Source organism: Oncorhynchus clarkii, chromosome 14 (assembly GCF_045791955.1).
Source record: "Oncorhynchus clarkii lewisi isolate Uvic-CL-2024 chromosome 14, UVic_Ocla_1.0, whole genome shotgun sequence".
Classification (NCBI taxonomy): domain Eukaryota; kingdom Metazoa; phylum Chordata; class Actinopteri; order Salmoniformes; family Salmonidae; genus Oncorhynchus; species Oncorhynchus clarkii.
Window position 1 is genome coordinate 3,088,708 of NC_092160.1, and position 22,612 is coordinate 3,111,319.

Below are 22,612 nucleotides of genomic sequence, written 5' to 3' on the forward strand. Positions count from 1 at the left end.
AAAGACCCCCCCCCAATAGTGATCGACTATCGAGGATCGCAATCGGGCGATGTAGGCTTGTACACACACACACACATGCACACACACTCTCTCTCTCTCTGTGGTTACAGTAAGCAAACGTATGTCAATGGTTTTAGGAACAGCAGTAACATCAAGCAGGATTTAGGCTACCAACTGCCTAGCCAGTTGTAGCTCAATCTTGGGTGCAATGATCACATTCCCACACTGACTAACTGTGTGGAGGCTCATTGATTTAACTTTACGCTAGCCTACATGATACACTAGTAAAGTAATAAAATATATAGCTGTCGGCTGTATTAGCCACGACTTAGCATTCTTTGTGCAGCTTCAAATGTCGAACAAGTTGGAAATTGTCTGTAAATTTCTTCCCGCATGTTTTTCAAGTTGCAATCCACTTTTTGTTGATACAGCGTCGTCTTTACATCCGAAAATAATAATTTGGGGTATCATCTTTCCAAGGTCTTCATCTGAATTCCCCCCGCCAACGTTCCTCTGCACTGCCACGCACAACTTTTTCTCAGCTGGCACAATTTGATTGGCTGCTGTCCGATTCAAACTGTAATCTATTAAATGAAGAGTTGATGCGCTTGCACACTTTTTTTAATAGCATCATTTTTTATATTTGGGCTTGGCGAGGGTATCAAGTCAGGTCGAGTCATAAGGCTCAAGTCCAAGTCAAGTCACGAGTCATTGATGTTAAAGGCAAAGTCAAGTTGCAAGTCATCATATTTGTGACTCAAATCTGACTCGCTACAAACTTGGCACATCTGTATTTGGGGAGTTTCTCTAATTCTTCTCTGCAGATCCTCTCAAGCTCTGTCAGGTTGGTCAGGTTGGACAGCACAGCTATTTTCAGTTCGATCCAGAGATGTTCGATTGGGTTCAAGCCCGGGCTCTGGCTGGGCCACTCTAGGACATTCAGAGACTTGTCCAAAAGCCACCCCTGCATTGTTTTGGCTGTGTGCTTAGGGTTGTTGTCCTGTTGGAAGGTGAACCTTCGCCCCAGTCTGAGGTCCCGAGCGCTCGCTCTGGATCAGGTTTTCATTAAGGATCTCTCTGTACTTTTCTCCATTCATCTTTCTCTCGATCTTCATCTTTTCTCCCAGTCCCTGCTGCTGAAAAACATCCCCACAGCATGATGCTGCCACCACCATGCTTCCCTGTAGGGATGGTGCCAGGTTTCTTTCCGACGTGACACTTCGCATTCAGGCCAAAGAGTTATATCTTGGTTTCATCAGACCAGAGAATCTTGTTTCTCATGGTCTGAGAGTCATTTAGGTGCCTTTGGGCAAACTCTAAGCGGGCTGTCATGTGCCTTTTACTAAAAAGTGGCTTCCATTTGGCTATTCTACCATATATGACTGATTGGTGGAGTGCTGCAGAAATGGTTGTCCTTCTGGAAGGTTCTCCTATCTCCACAGAGGAGCTCTGGAGTTATGTCAGAGTGACCATCGGGTTCTTGGTCACCTCCCTGACCAAGGCCCTTCTCCCCCGATTGCTCAGTTTGGCCGGGCGGCCAGCTCTAGGAAGAGTCTTGGTGGTTCCAAACATATTCCATTTAAGAATGACGGAGACCACTATGTTCTTGGGGACCTTCAATGCTGCAGACATTTTTTTGGTACCCTTCTCCAGATATGTGCCTCAGCCAATCCAGTCTCAGAGCTCCAAGGACAATTCCTTCAACCTCATTGCTTGGTTTTTGCTCTGACATGCACGCTGGGACCTTATATAGACAGATGTGTGCCTTTCCAAATCACGTCCAATCATTTGAATTTACCACAAGTGGACTCCAATCAAGTTGTAGAAACATCTCAAGGATGATCAATGGAAATAGGATGCACCTGAGCTCAATTTTGAGTCTCATAGCAAAAAGTGAATACTTATGTAGGCAAAAAAACAGTTTAAGTTTTCATTATGGGTATTGTGTTAAGATTGATGAGGAAAAACATGTATTTAATACATTTTAGAATAAGGCTGTAAAGTAACAAAATGTGGAAAACGTCAAGGGGTCTGAATACTTTCCGAATGCACTATATCTCCCATTATGTTGTCTGTGAGCGCACAGGCAGTGCCCAATGATGAACAGTACCACTCAAAAGTTTGGACACACCTACTCATTCAAGGGTTTTTCTTTATTTTTACAATTTGTCTGCATTGTAGAATAATAGTGAAGACATCAAGACTATGAACTAGCACATATGGAATCACGTAGTAACCAAAAAAAGCCATCACTCTCCTTCTTGATCAAATAGCTCTTACACAGCCTGGAGATGTGTTGGGTCACTGTCCTGTTGAAAAACAAACGATAGTCCCACTAAGCGCAAACCAGATGGGCTGGCGTATCGCTGCAAAAGGCTGTGGTAGCCACACTGATACAAGTGTGCCTTGAATTCGAACTAAATCACTGACAGTGTCACCAGCTAAGCACCCCCACACCTACTCCATGCTTCATGGTGGGAACCACACATGCAGATATAATCTGTTCACTTACTCTGCATCTCACAGTGATGCGGCGGTTGGAACCAAAAATTTCAGACGAAAGGACACATTTCCACCGGTCTAATGTCTTTTGCATGTGTTTCTTGGCCCAAGCAAGTCTCTTCTTATTATTGGTGTCCTTTCGTAGTGGTTTCTTTGCAGCAATTCGACCATGAAGGCCTGATTCAGTCTTCTCTGAACAGTTGATGTTGAGATGTGTCTGTTACTTGAATTCTGTGAAGCATTTATTTCGGCTGCAATCTGAGGTGCAGCTAATGGCTGATTTTTGAGGCTGGTAACTCTAATGAACTTATCCTCTGCAGCAGAGGTAACTCTGGGTCTTCCTTTCCTGTGGCGATCCTCATGGGAGTCAGTTTCATCATAGCGCTTGATGTTTTTTGCAACTGCACTTGAAGAAACTTTCGAAGTTCTTGAAATTTTCCCGGATTGACTGACCTTCATATAATGATGACCTTCAGATAATGATAGACTGTCGTTTCTCTTTGCTTATTTGAGCTCTTCTTGCCATAATATTAACTTGGTCTTTTACCAAATAAGGCTATCTTCTGTATATCAACCCTATCTTGTCACAAAACAAATGATTGCCTCAAACGCATTAAGGAAAGAAATTCCACAAATTAACACTTAACAAGGCACACCTGTTAATTGAAATGCATTCCAGGTGACAAACTCATTAATCTGGTTGAGAGAATGCCAAGAGTGTGCAAAGCTGTCAAGGTAAAGTGGCACCGTTGAAGAATCTCAAATATAAAATAGTAAAAATAAATTAAAACTCTTGAATGAGTAGGTGTCCAAAACTTTGACTGGTACTGTATATTAACCCTGGATTGCTGGTAAAAACAAATGTTGACATTTATAAATGCATTTCTATAGATTCCATTTTTTTAAAATATTTTTTTTAACAATGGTGGGGAAGTATCAAGACGGAGGCACGGCGGTTTCAAACAGCACCCCTTTAGTCTGTGTTTATCAATCATTGGTAGCGCCATTGAGGCCATCTCCATTTCAAAGTGGTCCATTTCCTTCTACTTCTATAAATTGGCAAACAAACTTAAAGGGTGCATACTGCCACCTAGTGTTTGAACAGGTATAAAGCTAAGGCTGACAATTTACTGCCACCTACAGTATGGAATGTTTGCTCACGACTATAATTATTTGTCTAACCCCTCCTGATGGAATCATGTGATCCGTCAACGCATAGAAATGTCTCACCCAGTTGAGTACTTTAAAATGGTGAATGCAATTTTATACCCATAAAATGCATACACGTATGACCTTTGACCCCCCCAGTGGGACCATAGAGATGTCATTATCATATTTTCTTGTGTGTTGTATACTGAAGTCAATAACACATCAATAGCTTGTTTTGAGAAGATTGCCATCTTATAACAATTCATACCATCAAGCCAGTTGGCCCAACTAAGCGCATAGCTGCCATAACATTAATAACCACATTTAGCAACCTCCGATAAGCGGTTATCATACCAAAATGTAACCTACAAACACAGACCTCATAGAAAATCTTTTGCCAAATTTCACATTGGTCCACTCTGGGGTGGCACTCTGGCCCATAATATTTTAAACAAAAAAAGCCCAGACTAATTTGATACAATTCATATCTCCTGACCAATTCTGTAATTTAAACACTATTAGAATAGAAGATCATTTATCAGACGGAAATCCAGATTGTCTTACTTTTATTAATGTATTAACAAACATTTTAAATATACTCTGTTAGTATTTGATTGAAGGAATATAAAAAGTGTAGACTTCAGTCTACTGCTGAGCACATTGGTTTTCCAGTGTTTTCTGCGAGGAAACATGGATGACTTGAGATTTCAGCCGTTTCTTGTCATCCCTTCTGTTCTCTTCACCTTCTTTCTCCATCTCCAGCTCCTCAGTCATGGTTTTACAGTCAGCTGATGGAGACCTAAAAGGCAAACCATTCCATTTGTGTGAAGGTGTTGCCAAAACCAAAGCCATACAGATGGCATTTACAACCCGGTTGTTATCATTTCTAGTCAAATATAAAGGATTCATTTACAAAGACATGTTCTAGGCCTACGTGGTACACCAGTCAATCAATCCGTTTAGACCTAAACTGTTTACCTTAACTCTACATGTTTTATTACATTTCAAAAAGTGCAAAGACAAGGATCAACATAGTTGAAACTGTTCCTACTGGCAGCAGACTGTAAACCATTGTTAGTACCTAAATTTACATGCATCAAATACATGGAAAGGAAGATCAACACACTGACTCATGGTACAGTAAGTTACAACTGTGTTCCGCTAACAGCAATTCTAGCCTTGATCCAGGCAGTCAGCCTTGTAGGAAAAATGTCACAGAAAGTATAATACTATTCCCTGTGACAGCCCTCCCAAAAGGCAAGGGAAGGGTAGGCAATGGTGGACTAGTGGTGAGAGCCCAAACAAAGCCCAGGAAGAGGAAGACGACAAAGAAACTGAAGTTGACACAGTAAAAGAGGAGACAGGAGTCTGAAGGACCATGGGGACACTGACCTGGGGGGGTTGGGGATAGTGGTTGGGGGCTCCTCGCAGATGCGCACACACTTGCTGTCTCGGGTCAAGGTAGAGTCAGGCTTGGGGTTGTTGGGGGGCTGCAGAGGGGCAACGGTGAGCCTCTCCTCTGTAAAACGGTGGGCCTCTGCTTCCATTTCTTCTTTCATGTGCTTGGGGAGCTCCAGTACCATGGGCTCCTCTTTCTTCACCTCTGGAATGTCTACAGGGAGCTTCTCGCGCTTGCGCTTCTGAATATGTTTTCTATTCACCTCTAAAGACAACATAAAATAGATTTTTATCTCTTACCTAATGTCACATTTTTTAAATATGCAAGTTATCACTGCAACTGTGACCAAGTGAAACGTCACGATATAGGCTAATTTACCATTGGGCTCATATTTCAACCGGAGCTCTTCCACTTTGACTTGCAGCTTGATGTTGTCACTCTGGCTCTGTTTGTGGGCCCTCTCTGCACTGAAAAGCTTCCTCTCCAGCTCCAGTGCTCTTTGACTCTCAGAGAGTGACTTCATCCTTTGCATAGACAACTCATCCCCCAGTCGCTCTGCATCCTTCCTACACACACACAAATCAAACACTGATGCAGGTACGACAGTTCTAATCTCAACATTTGTAAGCCAAACCTTAAATGTGGAATGTTTATGGGCAAACTGAAGGTCATCACCCACCCAGCATGTAAATACTGACTGTGCCCTAAATCAAGCGATAACTCACGCAGAGTTCGAAAGTTGCATTTTCAGAAGGTCAGTGTAGTATGTCCCATCCCCACTGTCTGTTTCCACCGGGGCTGAAGAGGGCTGTGCCTTCCATGTCATCTGCATAGACACAGTAACCAACAATTGTGACAACTGCACAACATTCACTTCATACGGTGAGAATCTGTTGCCTTATAACATGTTGTAGTGTACAGGATTTTAGTTGAAATGACAACAAAGAGGCCTTCACCTCCACTTTCTCCAGGCGATGTAGTTTTATAATGAGGGCTTGAATCTCACTGTTCTTCTCTGAGAGCATCGACTGCAGGCGCTCCAGCTGGGCAGGATCTGCTCTAGAGCCTTGCAGTTGCACGAGTGTAGCTATCTGAACCTGGAGGATCATGCATGAGGGAAATGCACATTAATGAATCCCAAGTCTAACTCGGATCAGTCTCACATTGTCATTAGGTGATTGAGTTAAAACATACAAAAACTTTTTGTTTGTTTTTAATTGTACCTTCATACGATGGAGCTGTTGTTTGGAGAAGGCATGCTGCTTCTGAAGGGATTGGTGCTGTACTTTCATACTGATCAGCTGTCTCTCCATCTCTGCTCGTTTGTCTTCAAGCTAAAAATAAATCAAGAGGCTCTATAACACAGAACGGGGAGGAGGGTGCACACCCCCAGCCACAGGGCCACAGTGGATAGGGTCAAGAGCTTCAAGTTCCTCGGTGTCCACATCAAGAGGACTTAACAAGGCCCTCTGACACCAGAAGTCGTGAAGAAGGCACGGCAACACCTCTTCTCCTTTGGGAGGCTGAAACGATCTGTCATGGCCCCTTAGATCCTCAGCAACTATTACAGCTGCATCATTGAGAGCATCGGGACTGGTTGTATCACCGTTTTGTTTTGCTACTGCACCGCCCGCCTCAGAAAGCCCTACAGAGGCATCACTGGGGGTGAGGTCCCAGCCATCTAGGAAGTACATGCCAGGCGGTGTCTGAGAAAGGCCTGAAAATTTGCTAAAATATTCCAGCCACCCAAGACATGGACTGTTCTCAGTGCTCCCGTCCTGCAGGCGGTACCAGCTCAGACAAACACTCCTAAAAAGCTTCTATCCCCTGGCCATAAGACTTAAATGGCTAACAACTACTACCTTCCCCCTCTCAGACTATCCACAGGTCTCTACACACTCAGACAACCTACACTACTGGTAAAATGACTTAGGATTACATTACTCCTTTACACCGATGTCCATTGATTAACATTTATCCTGCTACTGGTCACTATTACTCTTGTTTACACGTATATATTACCACTAGTATACAGTTGAAGTCGGAAGTTTACATACACTTCGGTTGGGGTCATTAAAACTCATTTTTCATCCATTCCACAAATGTCTTGTTAACAAACTATAGTTTTGGCAAGTCAGTTAGGACATTTACTTTGTGCAAGGCACAAGTCATTTTTCCAACAATTGTTTACAGACAGATTATTTCACTGTATCACAATTCCAGTGGGTCAGAAGTTTACATACACTAAGTTGACTGTGCCTTTAAACAGCTTGGAAAATTCCATAAAATTATGGCATGGCTTTGGAAGCTTCTGATAGGCTAATTGACATAATTTGAGTTAATTGGAGGTGTACCCGTGGATGTATTTCAAGGCCTACCTTCAAACTCAGTGCCTCTTTGCTTGACATCATGGGAAAATCAAAAGAAATCAGACCCCAGAAAAAAAGAAATTGTAGACCTCCACAAGTCTGGTTCATCATAGGGAGCATTTTCCAAATGCCTGACTGTACCACACTCATCTGTACAAACAATAGTACGCAAGTATAAACACCATGGTACCCCGCAGCCGTCATACCGCTCAGGATAGAGACGCGTTCTGTCTCCTAGAAATGAACGTACTTCGGTGTGAAAAGTGCAAATCAATCCCAGAACAGCAGCAAAGGACCTTGTGAAGATGCTGGAGGAAACAGGTACAAAAGTATCTGTAAAATGAGTCCTATATAGACATAACCTGAAAGGCCGCTCAGCAAGGAAGACACTGCTCCAAAACCACCATAAAAGCGCCAGATTACAGTTTGCAACTGCACATGGGGACAAAGATCGTACTTTTTGGAGAAATGTCCTCTGGTCTGATGAAACAAAAATGGAACTGTTTGGCCATAATGACCATCGTTATGTTTGGAGGAAAAAGGGGAAGGCTTGCAAGCCGAAGAACACCATCCCAACCGTGAAGCGAAGGTGGCAGCATCATGTTGTGGGTTCTGCTTTGCTGCAGGAGGGACTGGTCCACTTCACAAAATAGATGGCATCATAAGGAAGAAAATTATGTGGATATATTGAAGCATTGTGGATGTATTGAAACAACATCTCAAGACATCAGTCAGGAAATTAAAGCTTGGTCGCAAATGGGTCTTCCAAATGGACAATGACCACAAGCATACTTCCAAAGTTATGGCAAAATGGCTTAAGGACAACAAAGTCAAGGTATTGGAGTGGCCATCACAAAGCCCTGACCTCAATCCCATAGAAAATGTGTAGGCAGAACTGAAAAAGCGTGTGCGAGCAAGGAGACCTACAAACCTGACTCAGTTACAAAATGCACCCAACTTATTGTGGGAAGCTTGTGGAAGGCTACCTGAAACGTTTGACCCAAGTTAGACAACTTCAAGGAAATGCTACCAAATACTAATTGAGTGAATGTAAACTTCTGACCCACTGGGAATGTGATGAAAGAAATTATTCTCTATTATTATTCTGACATTTCACATTCTTAAAATAAAGTGGTGATCCTAACTGACCTAAGACAGGGAATTTTTAATAGGATTAAATGTCAGGAATTGTGAAAAACTGAGTTTAAATGTATTTGGCTAAGGTGTATGTAAACTTCAGACTTCAACTGTAGCCATAAGTATTTATATATTCCTGCTACCAGTCCCTTTTCCAGCCCTGTTTACATGTAAATCCTACTACCAGTCACGTCGTATGTATAAACCCACCTCAACAACTTCAGCACAATGACAAAGGTACTGACACTACTGTATATATTCTTGCACTCTCATTGTATTTAACCCTCAAGGTTTTTAATTCTATTCTATTATTATTATTATTATATTGTTGGGAAAGAGCTCACAAGGTAAGAATTTCACTGTACTGTTTTACACGTGTTGTCTCCTGTGCATGTGGCGAAAACGTTGAAATACATTCAAAGACGCTACGGAGACAGATGGCAATGTAGCACCTACCTCTCCAAATAAAGAATTTCCCTTGCTGTTGGGATCTTGTGCCTGTTGCAACAGCTGATCCAGTTGAATCTGGAGATCTTGGTTGGCCTCTCGGGATTTCTAAAGCAAACAAAAGGGAAAACACATTCGTATCCTTAGCATGAATGACTAGTGCAATGTATGCATGATGTACACACCCTAAACTGCTGAAGATTATGATCTTTACCTCCAAGGTGTTGAAACAGGAGACAGCTTCTCTCTCACACTCTTCTTTCTCCTCACTGATTCTCTCCAGTTGACGTTGAAGGTTTGTGTTAGTCAGCTCCAGCTGCTGCTCTTTGTACTGGGCCTCCTGAAGTGCCAGCTCCAAGGTAGCCTGAGTGGACAAAAAACAAAAACGACTACCTATACTGTACCACATGCAATCACTGTCAACTGAAATTTAAATCAGCTAAAAGTAAACAAAGCAGAGTCTTTATGGGCCTATACTAATCTCCCGTGTACAGATGCATGTCACATCGGATGGAATCGGAGTTGGGCTGGGCCTGATATAGAATAAAATAGCTCTTCCCCTGCCACTCAAACAATGATGAGATCACTTCTTCCACTCTGACAAGCGGTTATTTTACTGTAATAGAGGAGAAGTTTTCCTTTCTATTGATACCCTTTTTAAATGTCTTAACTTCAAGTTGCGCACAGAGCAGACTACTAAAACGGGAGTATCAATGAACATTTATTCGGTGTGCATAACAATTCAACTGCTCTGCCTTGTTGATTGGCTAGATGCAAGTTGGCTAAACTTGAAATATAAAGATATCTATAGAGATATACTGACTACTCATTAGCACGTGGGCTTGCGCTTGAGAGATTATTTTTGATACTGGTGTTCATTTTCTATATTGCCGGCAACAAGAAGTGAATGTGCATTATGCAGGGTTCTGGTTAAACTTGTAACAAACAGGGCATTTTCATAGACAGACTTAAAAACCAGATCAGTGGTTATTGCAAAAAGCAAGTTAAACTAATTTGATTAAATAATTACATTATTAGTTAGGCTTAATTTAGCCTAGGTATAATTTCACAAGCCCTGAATTCATTAGATTATTGCTGACTGTTTGAAATGCATTGTATTTTACAACAAAGCTTAGAGAAAATATTTCTACAAAAATACAAAATTATTTTTTTATAATTAAAAAATAAATACAATTGAGATCTGATTTTTTAAGACATGTCACCCAGCTGTGGAGCGTAGCGTCTGTCAACAGACTGCGGGATCAGACAACTAAGGAGCTTTTTTCCACTTTGCAGATTTTTTTGATAACGATAATTTAGCCAAAACATGATTACGCAGGTGTTCGCATCTTTCACATTTCGGGAAGAGAGGGTACATTTGGCCAACAGACTTGACCAAAACTTCCGTTTAGGGGGATGGAGACTTTGCTAGTCTTGGTAGTATCTTCTCATACATCTGACTCCAGAACTTAATTGAGCATCTGATGCAATATTTTAGTACTGGGCTCCTGAGATTATGTCTTTACAGACAGTGTGGTAGGGTACTCACCTTAGCAGCCTCAAGCTCCATCCTTTCCACCTGCAATTCCATCATCTCTGTGGACAGGGTTTCATGAGTCCGCTCTGTGACAGATCGTAGCTCCTCCATCTTGATGCTCAGGGTCTCTGTCTGGAGCTCCAGTTTATGCCTCAGCTGCTTCTCACTCAGCTGCACCTCATCCAGTTCAGATCTCATTTTCTCCATCTACAGCCAAACACAGATATCCCATTCACTACATTGACTGGGCACACATAGTATTGTCAAGAAATAAGTATTGTGTCAAAGGCAACAACTCCTAATTAAGTATGTTATTAGCAGCGATGACTTCAGTGTGCATAATTCCACACAAAAGAAGTACCTTTGCATCAGTGGTGTAAAGTACTTAAGTAAAAATACTTTAAAGCACGACAAAAGTCGTTTTTTGGGGTATCTGTACTTTACTATTTATATTTTTGACTACTTTTACTTCCCTACATTTCTTAAGAAAATATTGTACTTTTAACTACATACATTTTCCTTGACACCCAAAAGTATTAGTTACACTTTGAATGCTTAGCAGGACAGGAAAACAGTCAAAATCACACACTTCTCACCCGGCAGACTCACTAAACACAAATTCTTTGTTTGTAAATTATATCTGAGTGCCCCTGGCTTTCCGTAAAATGAAAACAAGAAAATGGTGCCATCTGGTTTGCTTAATATAATTATTTACACTTTTATATACTTAAGTATATTTTAAACCAAATACTTTTACTCAAGTATAATTTTACTTGAGTAATTTTCCATTAAGGTATCTGGACTTTTACTCAAGTATGAGAGTTGGGTACTTTTTCCACCACTGCTTTGCATGCTATTTTTTCCTTGCCTAGATTCAGCATATCCCCCAGTCAATGGTGTACAGGTAATCAAAACCACATCAATGGCTCCCCAACCGTGTTCTTGCACTCATTGAGCTCCATAGCATGATTCCTCTCCAGCTGGGATTCATGTTGCTCCCACCGCAGCCTCTGTTGGCTCTTGATCGAGTCGTGGTCGGAGCGCAAGCTGTCCAGCACACGGCTTTTCAGCGCCACTTCCCGCTGCAGGGAGTATTTCTCCTGCTCCAGGGCCTGAGAAAAGACACACAAGAGATTCATACCTCAAACATCAACCCACTCCATCTACGTTCTCTTACCAAACCCTGCTCAACATTACTGTAATATCAGTTGTAACAAGATTCATGTCATAAAATATAAGGATGATTAGTAGTTGTTATGGGCAGCAGTTGTCTTATGTTGTAATGAGTTAAACTGCTACGCTCATAGCCTAGTCATCAACTGTCAAGAAGACAGCAGTCTTTAGAGATGTCAGTCATTGCCTAGTGTGAATGATCACCTCCACAGCGTTGGTCATCTCTACCCGCTGCTCCTCCAGTTTGTTCTGTAGATCCAGCTGCCCATCCAGCAGCTGAAGGCCATATTGGCCTGCTTTCTGCAGCGCATCGTCTGCTTCCTTCAACTTGCGTTGTAGTCGCTGGATCTCATCGTCTCCTGAAGTACACATCTTTCACAATTGAGGGGGAAGCAAAAGGGAGAGAAACTTAACTGGAGCACTTATTGAGATTGTGGGACACCCATTTATGCCCAGCGATGGTTCATATGGGTTTAGGTGGAATAGTTGTTCAATTATGTAAAGAATGTGGCTACTCAGTGATCATATCTGATTAAATGAACACAACAAACAAGGATGACAAATATAGCTATTTGCCTAATGGTGGAATAAAGTCAAACCCTGAACTAAACCTAGTTGAAAACAATGGATAAAGACTAACTAACTACTGTTCCACAACTTGGACTCGGTAATTAGGTCCTATTCAGTCCGCACGAAACGGGATAAAACAATTGTATACACGCAACGTTGTATGTTTGCTTTTGCTAGTGAACAATACAGCATACGACTGATAAACACTAACATTAGCCAGCTTTTTCCTCCTGATATGAGCTAGCTAAGTACGTTAAATAAACTTGCACGACATAGCGTGCAACTTACGTTATCTAGCTAGTACTAACTGTTGATTACACAAATACAGTTACCCTCGGAAATGTGATCGTAAGAGGATAACTAGCAAGCGATTGTAAAATTACTTTTCATATTTAGCTAGCTAGTAAGCATACCTTGCCACCATGCAGTCAAAAGGGAACAGAACCACCACAACTAAAATCTTCGTTGTTTTCGACCGCTTACACAAGACGATTTGAATTCTCCTGCAGCCCCAATGACTGTTCAATGGGCTGACGTCAGAGTTTGGACATCCCAAGAAATGCGTTTATACTTTCTGGCCAGCCAAATATCGCGAGCGATAATGAGTCTGTTGGTCTGCCTTTATACAAGGGCGTGGTGACCAATGCAGTGTTGCCAATTTAGCGACTTGGTCGCTTAATTTAGCGAGTATTCAGACCCCTCTTAGCGACACATTTTCAAAAAAGAGACACTGGCGGAGTTACTTTTTTTAATTTAGTTTTTTACATTTACATCCCAACCTGAATGTAAGCCAGGGCGGGGTCAGCCAGATGCGACTTCCGGCATGCGCTATTCATTTGCAGTCTGGGCACGGAGGGGTGAACATTTCCTGCTCTGACTGGTCCGTCTGTGAGTACTTTGGTACGGGGATGGCTCCAAAAGTCTCCAATAACACCAGAAAAAGTCGCTAGTCGCTTTTTTGAAAATGTGTCGCTAAGAGGGGTCTGAATACTCGCTAAATTAAGCGACCAAGTCGCTAAATTGGCAACACTGCATTGGTCACCACGCCCTTGTATAAAGGCAGACCAACAGACTCATTATCGCTCGCGATATTTGGCTGGCCAGAAAGTATAAACGCATTTCTTGGGATGTCCAAACTCTGACGTCAGCCCATTGAACAGTCATTGGGGCTGCAGGAGAATTCAAATCGTCTTGTGTAAGCGGTCGAAAACAACGAAGATTTTAGTTGTGGTGGTTCTGTTCCCTTTTGACTGCATGGTGGCAAGGTATGCTTACTAGCTAGCTAAATATGAAAAGTAATTTTACAATCGCTTGCTAGTTATCCTCTTACGATCACATTTCCGAGGGTAACTGTATTTGTGTAATCAACAGTTAGTACTAGCTAGATAACGTAAGTTGCACGCTATGTCGTGCAAGTTTATTTAACGTACTTAGCTAGCTCATATCAGGAGGAAAAAGCTGGCTAATGTTAGTGTTTATCAGTCGTATGCTGTATTGTTCACTAGCAAAAGCAAACATACAACGTTGCGTGTATACAATTGTTTTATCCCGTTTCGTGCGGACTGAATAGGACCTAATTACCGAGTCCAAGTTGTGGAACAGTAGTTAGTTAGTCTTTATCCATTGTTTTCAACTAGGTTTAGTTCAGGGTTTGACTTTATTCCACCATTAGGCAAATAGCTATATTTGTCATCCTTGTTTGTTGTGTTCATTTAATCAGATATGATCACTGAGTAGCCACATTCTTTACATAATTGAACAACTATTCCACCTAAACCCATATGAACCATCGCTGGGCATAAATGGGTGTCCCACAATCTCAATAAGTGCTCCAGTTAAGTTTCTCTCCCTTTTGCTTCCCCCTCAATTGTGAAAGATGTGTACTTCAGGAGACGATGAGATCCAGCGACTACAACGCAAGTTGAAGGAAGCAGACGATGCGCTGCAGAAAGCAGGCCAATATGGCCTTCAGCTGCTGGATGGGCAGCTGGATCTACAGAACAAACTGGAGGAGCAGCGGGTAGAGATGACCAACGCTGTGGAGGTGATCATTCACACTAGGCAATGACTGACATCTCTAAAGACTGCTGTCTTCTTGACAGTTGATGACTAGGCTATGAGCGTAGCAGTTTAACTCATTACAACATAAGACAACTGCTGCCCATAACAACTACTAATCATCCTTATATTTTATGACATGAATCTTGTTACAACTGATATTACAGTAATGTTGAGCAGGGTTTGGTAAGAGAACGTAGATGGAGTGGGTTGATGTTTGAGGTATGAATCTCTTGTGTGTCTTTTCTCAGGCCCTGGAGCAGGAGAAATACTCCCTGCAGCGGGAAGTGGCGCTGAAAAGCCGTGTGCTGGACAGCTTGCGCTCCGACCACGACTCGATCAAGAGCCAACAGAGGCTGCGGTGGGAGCAACATGAATCCCAGCTGGAGAGGAATCATGCTATGGAGCTCAATGAGTGCAAGAACACGGTTGGGGAGCCATTGATGTGGTTTTGATTACCTGTACACCATTGACTGGGGGATATGCTGAATCTAGGCAAGGAAAAAATAGCATGCAAAGCAGTGGTGGAAAAAGTACCCAACTCTCATACTTGAGTAAAAGTCCAGATACCTTAATGGAAAATTACTCAAGTAAAATTATACTTGAGTAAAAGTATTTGGTTTAAAATATACTTAAGTATATAAAAGTGTAAATAATTATATTAAGCAAACCAGATGGCACCATTTTCTTGTTTTCATTTTACGGAAAGCCAGGGGCACTCAGATATAATTTACAAACAAAGAATTTGTGTTTAGTGAGTCTGCCGGGTGAGAAGTGTGTGATTTTGACTGTTTTCCTGTCCTGCTAAGCATTCAAAGTGTAACTAATACTTTTGGGTGTCAAGGAAAATGTATGTAGTTAAAAGTACAATATTTTCTTAAGAAATGTAGGGAAGTAAAAGTAGTCAAAAATATAAATAGTAAAGTACAGATACCCCAAAAAACGACTTTTGTCGTGCTTTAAAGTATTTTTACTTAAGTACTTTACACCACTGATGCAAAGGTACTTCTTTTGTGTGGAATTATGCACACTGAAGTCATCGCTGCTAATAACATACTTAATTAGGAGTTGTTGCCTTTGACACAATACTTATTTCTTGACAATACTATGTGTGCCCAGTCAATGTAGTGAATGGGATATCTGTGTTTGGCTGTAGATGGAGAAAATGAGATCTGAACTGGATGAGGTGCAGCTGAGTGAGAAGCAGCTGAGGCATAAACTGGAGCTCCAGACAGAGACCCTGAGCATCAAGATGGAGGAGCTACGATCTGTCACAGAGCGGACTCATGAAACCCTGTCCACAGAGATGATGGAATTGCAGGTGGAAAGGATGGAGCTTGAGGCTGCTAAGGTGAGTACCCTACCACACTGTCTGTAAAGACATAATCTCAGGAGCCCAGTACTAAAATATTGCATCAGATGCTCAATTAAGTTCTGGAGTCAGATGTATGAGAAGATACTACCAAGACTAGCAAAGTCTCCATCCCCCTAAACGGAAGTTTTGGTCAAGTCTGTTGGCCAAATGTACCCTCTCTTCCCGAAATGTGAAAGATGCGAACACCTGCGTAATCATGTTTTGGCTAAATTATCGTTATCAAAAAAATCTGCAAAGTGGAAAAAAGCTCCTTAGTTGTCTGATCCCGCAGTCTGTTGACAGACGCTACGCTCCACAGCTGGGTGACATGTCTTAAAAAATCAGATCTCAATTGTATTTATTTTTTAATTATAAAAAAATAATTTTGTATTTTTGTAGAAATATTTTCTCTAAGCTTTGTTGTAAAATACAATGCATTTCAAACAGTCAGCAATAATCTAATGAATTCAGGGCTTGTGAAATTATACCTAGGCTAAATTAAGCCTAACTAATAATGTAATTATTTAATCAAATTAGTTTAACTTGCTTTTTGCAATAACCACTGATCTGGTTTTTAAGTCTGTCTATGAAAATGCCCTGTTTGTTACAAGTTTAACCAGAACCCTGCATAATGCACATTCACTTCTTGTTGCCGGCAATATAGAAAATGAACACCAGTATCAAAAATAATCTCTCAAGCGCAAGCCCACGTGCTAATGAGTAGTCAGTATATCTCTATAGATATCTTTATATTTCAAGTTTAGCCAACTTGCATCTAGCCAATCAACAAGGCAGAGCAGTTGAATTGTTATGCACACCGAATAAATGTTCATTGATACTCCCGTTTTAGTAGTCTGCTCTGTGCGCAACTTGAAGTTAAGACATTTAAAAAGGGTATCAATAGAAAGGAAAACTTCTCCTCTATTACAGTAAAATAACCGCTTGTCAGAGTGGAAGAAGTGATCTCATCATTGTTTGAGTGGCAGGGGAAGATCTATTTTATTCTATATCAGGCCCAGCCCAACTCCGATTCCATCCGATGTGACATGCATCTGTACACGGGAGATTAGTATAGGCCCATAAAGACTCTGCTTTGTTTACTTTTAGCTGATTTAAATTTCAGTTGACAGTGATTGCATGTGGTACAGTATAGGTAGTCGTTTTTGTTTTTTGTCCACTCAGGCTACCTTGGAGCTGGCACTTCAGGAGGCCCAGTACAAAGAGCAGCAGCTGGAGCTGACTAACACAAACCTTCAACGTCAACTGGAGAGAATCAGTGAGGAGAAAGAAGAGTGTGAGAGAGAAGCTGTCTCCTGTTTCAACACCTTGGAGGTAAAGATCATAATCTTCAGCAGTTTAGGGTGTGTACATCATGCATACATTGCACTAGTCATTCATGCTAAGGATACGAATGGGTTTTCCCTTTTGTTTGCTTTAGAAATCCCGAGAGGCCAACCAAGATCTCCAGATTCAACTGGATCAGCTGTTGCAACAGGCACAAGATCCCAACAGCAAGGGAAATTCTTTATTTGGAGAGGTAGGTGCTACATTGCCATCTGTCTCCGTAGCGTCTTTGAATGTATTTCAACGTTTTCGCCACATGCACAGGAGACAACACGTGTAAAACAGTACAGTGAAATTCTTACCTTGTGAGCTCTTTCCCAACAATATAATAATAATAATAATAGAATAGAATTAAAAACCTTGAGGGTTAAATACAATGAGAGTGCAAGAATATATACAGTAGTGTCAGTACCTTTGTCATTGTGCTGAAGTTGTTGAGGTGGGTTTATACATACGACGTGACTGGTAGTAGGATTTACATGTAAACAGGGCTGGAAAAGGGACTGGTAGCAGGAATATATAAATACTTATGGCTACAGTTGAAGTCTGAAGTTTACATACACCTTAGCCAAATACATTTAAACTCAGTTTTTCACAATTCCTGACATTTAATCCTATTAAAAATTCCCTGTCTTAGGTCAGTTAGGATCACCACTTTATTTTAAGAATGTGAAATGTCAGAATAATAATAGAGAATAATTTCTTTCATCACATTCCCAGTGGGTCAGAAGTTTACATTCACTCAATTAGTATTTGGTAGCATTTCCTTGAAGTTGTCTAACTTGGGTCAAACGTTTCAGGTAGCCTTCCACAAGCTTCCCACAATAAGTTGGGTGCATTTTGTAACTGAGTCAGGTTTGTAGGTCTCCTTGCTCGCACACGCTTTTTCAGTTCTGCCTACACATTTTCTATGGGATTGAGGTCAGGGCTTTGTGATGGCCACTCCAATACCTTGACTTTGTTGTCCTTAAGCCATTTTGCCATAACTTTGGAAGTATGCTTGTGGTCATTGTCCATTTGGAAGACCCATTTGCGACCAAGCTTTAATTTCCTGACTGATGTCTTGAGATGTTGTTTCAATACATCCACAATGCTTCAATATATCCACATAATTTTCTTCCTTATGATGCCATCTATTTTGTGAAGTGGACCAGTCCCTCCTGCAGCAAAGCAGAACCCACAACATGATGCTGCCACCTTCGCTTCACGGTTGGGATGGTGTTCTTCGGCTTGCAAGCCTTCCCCTTTTTCCTCCAAACATAACGATGGTCATTATGGCCAAACAGTTCCATTTTTGTTTCATCAGACCAGAGGACATTTCTCCAAAAAGTACGATCTTTGTCCCCATGTGCAGTTGCAAACTGTAATCTGGCGCTTTTATGGTGGTTTTGGAGCAGTGTCTTCCTTGCTGAGCGGCCTTTCAGGTTATGTCTATATAGGACTCATTTTACAGATACTTTTGTACCTGTTTCCTCCAGCATCTTCACAAGGTCCTTTGCTGCTGTTCTGGGATTGATTTGCACTTTTCACACCGAAGTACGTTCATTTCTAGGAGACAGAACGCGTCTCTATCCTGAGCGGTATGACGGCTGCGGGGTACCATGGTGTTTATACTTGCGTACTATTGTTTGTACAGATGAGTGTGGTACAGTCAGGCATTTGGAAAATGCTCCCTATGATGAACCAGACTTGTGGAGGTCTACAATTTCTTTTTTTCTGGGGTCTGATTTCTTTTGATTTTCCCATGATGTCAAGCAAAGAGGCACTGAGTTTGAAGGTAGGCCTTGAAATACATCCACGGGTACACCTCCAATTAACTCAAATTATGTCAATTAGCCTATCAGAAGCTTCCAAAGCCATGCCATAATTTTATGGAATTTTCCAAGCTGTTTAAAGGCACAGTCAACTTAGTGTATGTAAACTTCTGACCCACTGGAATTGTGATACAGTGAAATAATCTGTCTGTAAACAATTGTTGGAAAAATGACTTGTGCCTTGCACAAAGTAAATGTCCTAACTGACTTGCCAAAACTATAGTTTGTTAACAAGACATTTGTGGAATGGATGAAAAATGAGTTTTAATGACCCCAACCGAAGTGTATGTAAACTTCCGACTTCAACTGTATACTAGTGGTAATATATACGTGTAAACAAGAGTAATAGTGACCAGTAGCAGGATAAATGTTAATCAATGGACATCGGTGTAAAGGAGTAATGTAATCCTAAGTCATTTTACCAGTAGTGTAGGTTGTCTGAGTGTGTAGAGACCTGTGGATAGTCTGAGAGGGGGAAGGTAGTAGTTGTTAGCCATTTAAGTCTTATGGCCAGGGGATAGAAGCTTTTTAGGAGTGTTTGTCTGAGCTGGTACCGCCTGCAGGACGGGAGCACTGAGAACAGTCCATGTCTTGGGTGGCTGGAATATTTTAGCAAATTTTCAGGCCTTTCTCAGACACCGCCTGGCATGTACTTCCTAGATGGCTGGGACCTCACCCCCAGTGATGCCTCTGTAGGGCTTTCTGAGGCGGGCGGTGCAGTAGCAAAACAAAACGGTGATACAACCAGTCCCGATGCTCTCAATGATGCAGCTGTAATAGTTGCTGAGGATCTAAGGGGCCATGACAGATCGTTTCAGCCTCCCAAAGGAGAAGAGGTGTTGCCGTGCCTTCTTCACGACTTCTGGTGTCAGAGGGCCTTGTTAAGTCCTCTTGATGTGGACACCGAGGAACTTGAAGCTCTTGACCCTATCCACTGTGGCCCTGTGGCTGGGGGTGTGCACCCTCCTCCCCGTTCTGTGTTATAGAGCCTCTTGATTTATTTTTAGCTTGAAGACAAACGAGCAGAGATGGAGAGACAGCTGATCAGTATGAAAGTACAGCACCAATCCCTTCAGAAGCAGCATGCCTTCTCCAAACAACAGCTCCATCGTATGAAGGTACAATTAAAAACAAACAAAAAGTTTTTGTATGTTTTAACTCAATCACCTAATGACAATGTGAGACTGATCCGAGTTAGACTTGGGATTCATTAATGTGCATTTCCCTCATGCATGATCCTCCAGGTTCAGATAGCCACACTCGTGCAACTGCAAGGCTCTAGAGCAGATCCTGCCCAGCTGGAGCGCCTGCAGTCGATGCTCTCAGAGAAGAACAGTGAGATTCAAGCCCTCATTATAAAACTACATCGCCTGGAGAAAGTGGAGGTGAAGGCCTCTTTGTTGTCATTTCAACTAAAATCCTGTACACTACAACATGTTATAAGGCAACAGATTCTCACCGTATGAAGTGAATGTTGTGCAGTTGTCACAATTGTTGGTTACTGTGTCTATGCAGATGACATGGAAGGCACAGCCCTCTTCAGCCCCGGTGGAAACAGACAGTGGGGATGGGACATACTACACTGACCTTCTGAAAATGCAACTTTCGAACTCTGCGTGAGTTATCGCTTGATTTAGGGCACAGTCAGTATTTACATGCTGGGTGGGTGATGACCTTCAGTTTGCCCATAAACATTCCACATTTAAGGTTTGGCTTACAAATGTTGAGATTAGAACTGTCGTACCTGCATCAGTGTTTGATTTGTGTGTGTATAGGAAGGATGCAGAGCGACTGGGGGATGAGTTGTCTATGCAAAGGATGAAGTCACTCTCTGAGAGTCAAAGAGCACTGGAGCTGGAGAGGAAGCTTTTCAGTGCAGAGAGGGCCCACAAACAGAGCCAGAGTGACAACATCAAGCTGCAAGTCAAAGTGGAAGAGCTCCGGTTGAAATATGAGCCCAATGGTAAATTAGCCTATATCGTGACGTTTCACTTGGTCACAGTTGCAGTGATAACTTGCATATTTAAAAAATGTGACATTAGGTAAGAGATAAAAATCTATTTTATGTTGTCTTTAGAGGTGAATAGAAAACATATTCAGAAGCGCAAGCGCGAGAAGCTCCCTGTAGACATTCCAGAGGTGAAGAAAGAGGAGCCCATGGTACTGGAGCTCCCCAAGCACATGAAAGAAGAAATGGAAGCAGAGGCCCACCGTTTTACAGAGGAGAGGCTCACCGTTGCCCCTCTGCAGCCCCCCAACAACCCCAAGCCTGACTCTACCTTGACCCGAGACAGCAAGTGTGTGCGCATCTGCGAGGAGCCCCCAACCACTATCCCCAACCCCCCCAGGTCAGTGTCCCCATGGTCCTTCAGACTCCTGTCTCCTCTTTTACTGTGTCAACTTCAGTTTCTTTGTCGTCTTCCTCTTCCTGGGCTTTGTTTGGGCTCTCACCCCTAGTCCACCATTGCCTACCCTTCCCTTGCCTTTTGGGAGGGCTGTCACAGGGAATAGTATTATACTTTCTGTGACATTTTTCCTACAAGGCTGACTGCCTGGATCAAGGCTAGAATTGCTGTTAGCGGAACACAGTTGTAACTTACTGTACCATGAGTCAGTGTGTTGATCTTCCTTTCCATGTATTTGATGCATGTAAATTTAGGTACTAACAATGGTTTACAGTCTGCTGCCAGTAGGAACAGTTTCAACTATGTTGATCCTTGTCTTTGCACTTTTTGAAATGTAATAAAACATGTAGAGTTAAGGTAAACAGTTTAGGTCTAAACGGATTGATTGACTGGTGTACCACGTAGGCCTAGAACATGTCTTTGTAAATGAATCCTTTATATTTGACTAGAAATGATAACAACCGGGTTGTAAATGCCATCTGTATGGCTTTGGTTTTGGCAACACCTTCACACAAATGGAATGGTTTGCCTTTTAGGTCTCCATCAGCTGACTGTAAAACCATGACTGAGGAGCTGGAGATGGAGAAAGAAGGTGAAGAGAACAGAAGGGATGACAAGAAACGGCTGAAATCTCAAGTCATCCATGTTTCCTCGCAGAAAACACTGGAAAACCAATGTGCTCAGCAGTAGACTGAAGTCTACACTTTTTATATTCCTTCAATCAAATACTAACAGAGTATATTTAAAATGTTTGTTAATACATTAATAAAAGTAAGACAATCTGGATTTCCGTCTGATAAATGATCTTCTATTCTAATAGTGTTTAAATTACAGAATTGGTCAGGAGATATGAATTGTATCAAATTAGTCTGGGCTTTTTTTGTTTAAAATATTATGGGCCAGAGTGCCACCCCAGAGTGGACCAATGTGAAATTTGGCAAAAGATTTTCTATGAGGTCTGTGTTTGTAGGTTACATTTTGGTATGATAACCGCTTATCGGAGGTTGCTAAATGTGGTTATTAATGTTATGGCAGCTATGCGCTTAGTTGGGCCAACTGGCTTGATGGTATGAATTGTTATAAGATGGCAATCTTCTCAAAACAAGCTATTGATGTGTTATTGACTTCAGTATACAACACACAAGAAAATATGATAATGACATCTCTATGGTCCCACTGGGGGGGTCAAAGGTCATACGTGTATGCATTTTATGGGTATAAAATTGCATTCACCATTTTAAAGTACTCAACTGGGTGAGACATTTCTATGCGTTGACGGATCACATGATTCCATCAGGAGGGGTTAGACAAATAATTATAGTCGTGAGCAAACATTCCATACTGTAGGTGGCAG

The 22,612-nt window shown here is 41.8% G+C and overlaps 2 protein-coding genes across 4 annotated transcripts; one reads left to right on the plus strand and one right to left on the minus strand.

Annotated features, from left to right (window-relative positions):
* Positions 1 to 4,200: 4,200 nt before the first annotated feature.
* LOC139366132 (protein Spindly-like) lies at positions 4,201 to 13,022 on the minus strand. 2 transcript variants are annotated; one of them, XM_071103273.1, is made up of 12 exons: positions 12,697 to 13,022; positions 11,918 to 12,085; positions 11,476 to 11,652; positions 10,553 to 10,747; positions 9,218 to 9,367; positions 9,013 to 9,111; positions 6,274 to 6,384; positions 6,007 to 6,147; positions 5,776 to 5,876; positions 5,429 to 5,616; positions 5,044 to 5,314; positions 4,201 to 4,450 (listed from the first exon to the last, which is right to left on the minus strand). In XM_071103273.1, exons 2-12 carry the CDS (start codon positions 12,083 to 12,085, stop codon positions 4,297 to 4,299), a joined length of 1,755 nt encoding a protein of 584 aa, XP_070959374.1. In that variant the 5' UTR covers positions 12,697 to 13,022; the 3' UTR covers positions 4,201 to 4,296. The 2 variants fall into 2 exon arrangements, with proteins under 2 accessions (XP_070959374.1, XP_070959375.1); XM_071103274.1 differs by lacking the exons at positions 11,918 to 12,085; positions 12,697 to 13,022 and having other exon boundaries at positions 11,409 to 11,529.
* On the plus strand, positions 12,901 to 22,044 carry LOC139366131 (protein Spindly-like). 2 transcript variants are annotated; one of them, XM_071103271.1, is made up of 12 exons: positions 12,901 to 13,548; positions 14,160 to 14,327; positions 14,593 to 14,769; positions 15,498 to 15,692; positions 16,878 to 17,027; positions 17,134 to 17,232; positions 19,861 to 19,971; positions 20,098 to 20,238; positions 20,369 to 20,469; positions 20,629 to 20,816; positions 20,931 to 21,201; positions 21,795 to 22,044. In XM_071103271.1, the coding sequence occupies exons 2-12, from the start codon at positions 14,160 to 14,162 to the stop codon at positions 21,946 to 21,948; spliced, it is 1,755 nt and encodes a 584-aa protein (XP_070959372.1). In that variant the 5' UTR covers positions 12,901 to 13,548; the 3' UTR covers positions 21,949 to 22,044. The 2 variants fall into 2 exon arrangements, with proteins under 2 accessions (XP_070959372.1, XP_070959373.1); XM_071103272.1 differs by having other exon boundaries at positions 13,321 to 13,548; positions 14,593 to 14,836.
* The last annotated feature ends 568 nt before the right edge of the window (positions 22,045 to 22,612 follow it).